Source organism: Acomys russatus, chromosome 5, assembly GCF_903995435.1.
Source record: "Acomys russatus chromosome 5, mAcoRus1.1, whole genome shotgun sequence".
Classification (NCBI taxonomy): Eukaryota; Metazoa; Chordata; class Mammalia; order Rodentia; family Muridae; genus Acomys; species Acomys russatus.
Window position 1 is genome coordinate 26,877,412 of NC_067141.1, and position 8,687 is coordinate 26,886,098.

Consider the following 8,687-nt stretch of genomic DNA (forward strand, 5'->3'; position numbering starts at 1 on the left):
GAAAACAAGGAGCCCATCACTGCGTCTCCTGGACTCACCCAATCCCTCAGTGGACCCTGTGCCAAGGCAGCAGGCTGGAGGCTGAAGAACTCAAAGGGCCTACCAGAAGGCCTGCTACCTTTCAAAAAGCTCAGACCCTCTCCTCAGAGTGAGACCTTGGACTCTGGGCCTGGCCCGTCTCACAGGACTTGGGAGAGGCTCATAGCTTTCGTGTTAGTCACTAGGCAAATAGTTACCATGAGCTCAGTGGTTTTATTGATGTGTTCAACCCCAGTGTCAGGCATTGTGTGTATGTGTATGGCAGGGTGGGGAGGGCTTGGGGGGTGAAGGTGTCTTCTCCCCTCTGGGCCTCAGTTTCCCTCTGTCACACAGGGAGGAGAGACTCCTTCCTTCATCATGGTGCCATGAAATCCAAAGGTAGCAATAGGCACTTTTGGGCTTCTCAGGCATACAGTACCCATACTGAGGGCAGTGCAGATGTGGTCCTAGCCTTTGGAGGCTCACAGTCTGTGAGAGAGGCCCAAATCTTGGCCTGTCACTAGCAGCTGATCAGAAAACCAGATAGAGCTTGGCCCAGTGACCAGGCAGTATTCAAGAAATTCTCAGCCTTTGTTTGGCTTCACTGAACTCTGTCCTGGAAGTGGGTGACTGGTCTATGGAGCCTATGGAGGTCTTTGCTAAGAGCTATCTGCCAGAGCCAAGAATGGCAATCACACGGGGGCCTTGCATGATCTAGTGACAGAGGCCTCCTCTGGTCACATTACATAACCCGAGAGCCATTCAGAGTCCAGAAAAACCCCGAAGAGGCAGGAGTCCAGCTGATGGAGTGAAGGATGATTACAGCATCTCTAGCTATTGGTGTCCAACGAGGTCTCTGGGGAGGCTGGTCGATTCAGGGTCACACTGGGGAAGCTGGCGACAAAGCTCTTCCACCTTCTCCTCATGTTCTAGAAGACGAAAGTAGGACAAATAACAGAGGTGGGCTTCAGGTGCTGTTCCACTCACAGCCACTAGGTGGGAGTAGATCCATGAAAGAGAAGCTAAGCTCTGTAGGGGGGGGAGGGGAGACCCCTCCCCATGGGAAGTAGGGCCAGGAAAGTGGGGGGGGGGGGTCGGAGGGGGGGGCGAGGGGGGCGGGAGGGGAAGGGCCCTCTCTTCTTCCCTGGCCAAACAGAAGACTTGCCAGAAGCTGCATTGGCCAATCTCCTCGTCTCCTGCTCTAGTCACCCTTCCAACACAGTGCTACATTAATCATCTTAATACAGCCCTGAAAGGCTGGCATGGCTGTGCAGCCCTGTATTCCTGGAACTCAGAACACAGAATAGGACCAAGAGTTCCAGGCCACTCCAGGCTACACAGTGAAACCCTATCTTAAACACACACACAGCTCTGACTATGTTCCACCCAGGCCCCACTCATCCTTCTTCCAACAACCTTCAGTGATGCCCCAAGCCTCCTGACGCCCCCCCCCCACCCCGAAAATCTCAGCTGCTTTCAGTGGTATTTCCCTTGGTTTTCCTCAAGTCAGCTGGGCTCTTAACCCCTTGCTGCCTGAGTCCCCACCCCCCCCCTTCCCCATGAAACTGATAATTCAATTTGAAGTCACACCTGTTGATACTGCCTCAGCCACAGCCGGCTGCCGCCTCTCTGGGTTTGGATCAGCTGCTCTGTGTCTCCCAGGGTCCCTGGCAGCCGCTCCTGAACAGGGACCTCCAACCCTTCCATTCCATCAAGGCCTTGCGACCTGGACTTCTTGCTGCCCTGTCTGAGGCTCAGTGCCCGGTGGAGTCGGCCCTCCAGGGGCCTCCCTTGGGATTCACGGAGCTTCCCATAGCAGGACCGGGGTTCTTGAAAGGACTGACTGCGTAGGCTGGTCCCCATGGTTCTGGAGGGCTACCACAGCTCTGTAAGCCACAGGCTTTGTGAGATGGACTGGAGGCAAAGGTCAGTGCTGCTGTGGTGGTGGCTGTCATAAACCAAAGGGCAGCACAAAGGCCAAGCACCTCTGAGTCATTTCCCCATTGTCTCCTCACCCCGTGGGACTGTATAGCCCAAGCTGGCCTTGAACTCAGGATCCTTCTGAGTGCTGGGCTGGCTCCTCCTGTCTTTCCTCCTCCTTCCAGGCAGTCTTCTCTGATCACTCTACCCCCTTGGAGACCTTGGCCTCCTCTGAACTTGGCCTTGGCTGTCCATGCCACTCATCTTATTGACATGAAGCAAAGAAGCCTCCACAGCAGAGCAGAGCACAGAACAGCTTCCACCTAGAACAGTCAAATTCGTAAATACCAGAGTGGAATTGGGTAAGGCAGGGGCAGGGGCCTGGACAATGGTCCGTCCTTGTTCAATGGCTATAGAGTTTCAGTTTTCCAAGGTGACAAGAGCTCTGAAGGTCAGTGGCACACATAAAATATCATGACCTGTAAGGACTAGGGAGATGGCTCATTCATAAAGTGCTTGCTGCACAAGATCTGAGTTTGGTTCCCTGGTGCCGTGTGGCAAGGTGGATGTGATGTCAGCACACATCTGTCAGCCCAGCACCAGGGGGAAGCAGCAGTCTCCCTGAGCCTTGCAGATCCCCTATTTGAGTTGCACTGGTGAGCACCTGGCTCAGTAACAGACTTTGTCTCAAAAAATAAGGTGGAGCCTGTTAAAATGGTTGAGTGGGAGCTAGTCCCAGCACTCGGGAGGCAGAGGTAGGCAGATCACTGTGAGTTCAAGGCCAGCCTGGTCTACAAAGTGAGTCTAGGATAGCCAAGGCTACACAGAGAAACTCTGTCTCGGAAAAAAAACAAAAAACAAAAAACAAACAAAAAAACCTTACACACAATAACCAAACAAATAAGTGTAATTTGGAAATATAAAAAGGTGAGGCCAGGCAAAGTGCATCATGTCTTTAATCTCAGTGCTCATGAGGTACAGTCAGGGGGAAATCTCTGTGAGTTTAAGGTTAGCCTGGTCTACACAAAAGTTCTCTCAAAAATTTAAAGGTAGAGAATGAGAGAGGATGACACCTGATGTCAGCTTCTGGTCTACACACACACACACACATACCACACAGAGACATAAAGAAAAACAATGATGTATGTGGCCAGGTGTGGTGGCATATGCCTTTGATCTCAGCAGTCGAGAAGCAGAGGCTGGTAGGTCTTTGAGTTTAAGGCCAGCCTGGTTAGGGTACACAGAGAAACCCTGTCTCGAAAAAGCAAAAAAGAGGAAAAAGGAAAGAAAGAAAGATCCATAGTAAATTTTATCTCACTGTAATCAACTTTTGTTGTTTTGTTTTAGATAGGGTCTATTCCCCCGCCGCGCCCCCCCCCCCCCCCGCCCAAGACAGGGTTTCTCTGTAGCCTTGGTTGTCCTGGACTCTGTTGACCAGGCTGGCCTGCCTCTGACCTCTAACTCACAGAGATCTGCCTGCCTCTGCCTCCCAAGTGCTGGCCTTACAGGCTTGCACCACTGTGCCAGCTTTAGATAGGGTCTTTTTTTTTTTTTTTTGGTTTTTCGAGACAGGGTTTCTCTGTGTAGCCTTGGCCATCCTGGACTCACTTTGTAGACCAGGCTGGCCTCGAACTCGCTGCGATCCGCCTGCCTCTGCCTCCCGAGTGCTGGGATTAAAGGCGTGCGCCACCACGCCCGGCTTAGATAGGGACTTATATAGCCCAGAGAGGCTTCAAAGTTGCTATGTGGGAGAGAATGATTGATCTTGAACTCCTGACCTTTGCTACCCTCTACCTCCTGAATTCTTGGGTTACAAGTGTGGGTCACTGTGCCCTGTGCAGATAGTTCTGGGCATGGGACTCAGATTCTTGTTCATGCCAGATGAGCACCCTTAGCCTGGGGTGGGGGAGAGGGGAGGAGGAAGAAGAAAAGAAATAGGACAGCTCCAGGGTAGGTGTCAGGAGGACTGAATTCTTTTCAGCCTTAGCTTTGTCCTCAATATTCTAGCAAAGCACATGGCTAAGAGCTTATCTCTGGGGACCACTGTCTCCTAAGTAAAGCACAGTTTCATTGCTTGAAGCTCTGCAACCTTGGGTTATACCCTTCTCTCTTCAGTCCCCTCAATGTTGGGAGTGGCAAAGAACTCAGGCTGGAGCCAGGAGGGCATAGTTCATTCCTTTAACCCCAGCACTCAGGAGGCAAGGACAGGCTGATCACTGTGGGTTTGAGGCCAGTCTGATCTACAAAGCAAGTTTCCAGGACAGGTCTGAAACCCTGTCTCAGAAAACAAAACAAAACAAACAAACAAACCAACAAACAACAACTCACAGGCTGGCCATGGTGTCACATACCTTTAATCCCAGGACTCAAGAGGCAGAGGCAGGTGGATGGATCTCCATGAGTTCAAGGCTATCCTGGTCTACAGAGTGAGTTCCAGGACAGCCGTGGCACAGAGAAACCTTGCTTCAAAACAAAACAAAACAACAACAACAAAAACAACAAAACAAAAACCAAAGCAAAACATACAAAGAAAAACCGTCAGGCCATTGTGTGAACTAACTGGGGTATATAGGGTCGTGGACACTTCAAATGTTCAAAGTGAGTCGATGGTTTCGTTCTTGTGTGTGAGCCTTCCTTTTTTAAGTTTCCTTGTCTATAAAATGGGTTGTATGGAGAACAAAACCAAACCAAACCACGCTATGCACATGGAGTGAGGCTCCACACAGCAGAATGAGACTGGGGAGAGGCGGTCTGGGCTGGCAAATTCCCTAGAGTTATATAATTTGAAGACTAAGGGGGTTCCACACATCAGGACCAACCTCGGTGGTGGTTTTACCCATCACTCTTTGGGTATTTTCATATCAATGTCCACATTTCTAGGCCTAGGAAGCTGGCTTAGTAGGTAAAGGCATTTTCTTTTTTTTTTTTTTTTTTTAATTTATTCATATTACATCTCAATTGTTATCCCATCCCTTGTATCCTCCTGTTCCTCCCTCTGTCTGCTTTCACCCTACTCCCCTCCCCTATGTCTGTGACTGAGGGAGACCTCCTCCCCCTCTACATGATCATAGGGTATCAAGTCTCTTCTTGGTAGCCCGTTATCCTTCCTCTGAGTGCCACCAGATCTCCCCATCCAGGGGACATGGTCAAATATGGAGCACCAGAGTTCATGTGAAAGTCAGTCTCCACTCTCCACTCAACTGTGGAGAATGTCCTGTCTATTGGCTAGATCTGGGTAGGGGTCGATGTTTACCACACGTATTGTCCTTGGCTGGTGCCATAGTTTGAGCAGAACCCCTGGGCCCAGATCTGCCCGTAAAGGCATTTTCAATGGAAGGAACAAATTGTCCTTTGACCTTCACACACATACAACAGGAACCCCACCCTATAAATACATACATATATTAAAAATTTTAAATATAAAAATAATGTAAAAATTGAGACAGAGTCTCACTAAGTTGCCTGGGCTTGCCTTGAACCTCTAGAGTCAATTTTGTTTGTTTGTTTGTTTGTTTTTGCCTCAGTCTCTTGAGTCCCTGGGATGACAGGTGCCCCTCCTCTTGGCTCATTATCACATTTTACAGATCAGCGAGTAGAATCTTACAGAGACTAACATCTGGCTAGAGCGGAGTTGGTCAGCCTGCCTTTGAAGCCCTCACTGTGGTACTCTGCCATGAGGCAGGATGGGGCACCCTCCCCTGCCCCCTGGTATCTGGGCTGCCAGCTGCAGCCCCTGGGGGCAGAGAAGCCCTGCATGTGCCTCTTGGCTTACCCTCATTTTCTCTCTCTGGGCCTGACTTCTTCATATTCTTTCCTCCTCCCTCTCAGCTTTGGAGCCTTCCCAGGGTGATGTGTCTCTTAACATCTGCCAGTCTCAGCAGGTCCCTAGAGAAACTTTGATGGGCCCCCAGGGCTGTTGAGATGACTTAGTGTCTTAGGGTTCTATAGCTGTGAAGGGACACCATGACCAAAACAACTCTATGTAGACAGGGCTGGCCTGGAACTCACTATGTAGACCAGGCTGGCCTCAGACTTACAGAGAGCCTCCTGCCTACACCTCCTGAGTGTTAGCATTACGGGCCTGCACTACCAAGCCTAGTTTATGAGCGGCTGGGGAATGATCCAACTGAGCTATGTACCCAACCCCTGTCTTAAAAAACAATCTCTTCCACTCACTGAAGTCAGGAGAAAAGGCAAGCAGCCACCCTACCTTCCCCTTCCGCAGGCTTCATCTGGCCAGCTCTGGCTCAGCATCTTTTTTTATTTTGTTTTGTTTTGTTTTTCAACAGGGTCTCTCTGTGTAGCCTTGGCTGTCCTGGACTTGCATTGTAGACCAGACTGGCCTCGAACTCACAGCGATCTGCCTACCTCTGCCTCCCAAATGTGGGATTAAAGGTGTGCGCCACCACGCCCGGCCCCTCTTTACAATATTTTAAAGGTTCTTTTGTTTTATGTATGTGAGTATTTTTGCTGGCACATGTGTATGTGCACCACATGTGTGCCTGGGGCCTGCTTGAGGCTAGAAGAGGGAGTCAGTCCCTTGGAACTAGAGTTATGGGTGTTTGTGGGCCACCATGTGGTGCTGGGAAATGAACCAAGGTCCTCTGCAAGAGCAGGGATTGCTCTTAACAGCAGAGTTCTGACTCTTATCGTCCTGTCCCTAGATCTGAGTAGTACCTTCAGGGAAGTATGCTGGACCCCATGGTACTGGGTAAGGTGTCTGTCCCTTCATCAGCCCAACAGTGTACACATCCACTTTAACCTTCAGACAGAGCATGCTCAGAAGGCTAGGGAACCATCATTTTTATCTTTGTGTCTCCAGGACCAGATGTAGTATTAAATACTGAGGGCTGTTTGTTACCTGTTGCCATGTGACTAATTGTAATGCCCCACCTCCTCTTCCTCTTTTTTTTTTTTAAGTTTTGTTTTCCAGACAGGGTTTCTCTGTGTAGCCTTGGCTGTCCTGGGCTCACTTTGTAGACCAGGCTGGCCTCAAACTCACAGAGATCCACCTGTCTCTGGTCCCCCTAGTGCTGGAATTATGGCTTTTGTTGTTGTTTGTTTATTTGGTTTTTCGAGACAGGATTTCTCTGTGTAGCTATGGCTGTCCTAGACTCACTTTGTAGACCAGGCTGGCCTCAAACTCATAGGGATCCACCTGCCTCTGCCTCCCGAGTGCTGGGATTAAAGGTGTGCACCACTGTGCCTGGCACTTTTTTTTTCTTTTTTCTTTTTTTTTTTTTTTTAAAAGACAAGAGTCTCAAAGCTCTGTTTGGCCTGGAACTCACTATGTAGACCAGGCTGGCCTTAAACTCACAAAGATCCACCTATCTCTGTCCTCTTTTAATTTTACCCACTATCTTTCAGGCAGGTTCTGGAGCTAATCCCTCTATGGATATCATCTAAATCTCCAGAGAGCTTAAATGAAATTTAGTGGCTTAAAACAACATTAGCAGCTTAAGACAGCACACGGTTATTATCTCTTTGTTCCTCTGTGTGTGTATGGAGGTTGGGGGGGGGTCAGGGGGGGAAGATGGGACTGGGAGTGGCTTAGCCTAGTGGAGGCCTCTCAAGGGCTCCCATCAAGGTCTACAGTGTCCCCTCAGGTGGCCCAGGTGGCGGTTGTGGTGTGCAGCAAGCATATCACACAGCAGAGCTGTTTACAGAATTCTGCCTTTCATAGACCGTTGTTAGGCCAAGGGCCTCGTTCTCTTCAGAGAGCCCCTCAGGACACAGCATCTCAGAGTAAGTGAGTGTGAGCGAGGGCTGGAGCTTAGGGGGAAGACAGAAGCCAGGCTCTGGAGTGTGACACTAGAGGTGACAGTCATCACTTTCTACTTCTTAGAAGCAAGTTGCCAGACCTAGCTTGCTTTCAGGGGAGACGGAGTCGGGTTGGGTGAGGTGGGGTGGGGTGGAGTGGGGGAAAGCACATGGAGGCTATGCTGAATAATTATTTTTGATATTTTTATTTATTTTTATTTTTTTATTTTTATTTTTATTTTTTTTTGGTTTTTCGAGACAGGGTTTCTCTATGTAGCCTTGGCTGTCCTGGACTCGCTTTGTAGACCAGGCTGGCCTCAAACTCACAGCAATCTGCCTGCCTCTGCCTCCCAAGTGCTGGGATTAAAGGCGTGCGCCACCATGCCCGGCCCTGAAATTTTTATTAAAAATTTAAATATACATAACATATTTTGAGCATACTTTCTTTCCTCCTCCCTCAACCCCTCTCTACCCATTCAGCTTCATGTTCTTTCTCTTTCTTTCTTTTTTTGAGACAGAGTTTTTCTGTGCAGCGTTGGCGTTCCTGGACTCGCTTTCTAGACCAGGCCTCGAACTCAAAGCGATTCACCTGCTTCTGCTGCCCTGAGTACTGGCACTAAAGGCTTGTGTCACCACACCCTGCCTTTCTCTCTTTCTTTTTGTTTTTGTTTTTTTGTGTTTTTGGGTTTTTTTCCAGACAGGGTTTCTCTGTGTAGCGTTGGCTGTCCTGGACTTGCTTTGTAGATCAGGATGGCCTCCAACTCACACGGATCCACCTGCCTCTGCCTCCCAAGTGCTGGGATTAAAAGCGTGCGCCACCATGCCTGGCTTTTCCATCTTTCTTAAAAAGAAAACAACAACAACGACATAAGACAAAAAATGAAAATCAGGGCTGGAGAGACGGCTCAGAGGTTAAGAGCAGTGATTACTCTTCCAGAGGTCCTGAGTTCAATTCCCAGCAACCACATGGTAGCTCACAACCATCTATA

At 49.3% G+C, this 8,687-nt stretch overlaps 1 protein-coding gene across 1 annotated transcript; it reads right to left on the minus strand.

Annotated features, from left to right (window-relative positions):
• Positions 1–290: 290 nt before the first annotated feature.
• C5H11orf86 (chromosome 5 C11orf86 homolog) lies at positions 291–2,092 on the minus strand. Its single transcript, XM_051145834.1, has 2 exons — positions 1,609–2,092; positions 291–947 (listed from the first exon to the last, which is right to left on the minus strand). The coding sequence occupies exons 1-2, from the start codon at positions 1,879–1,881 to the stop codon at positions 849–851; spliced, it is 372 nt and encodes a 123-aa protein (XP_051001791.1). The 5' UTR covers positions 1,882–2,092; the 3' UTR covers positions 291–848.
• Between the last annotated feature and the right edge of the window lie 6,595 nt (positions 2,093–8,687).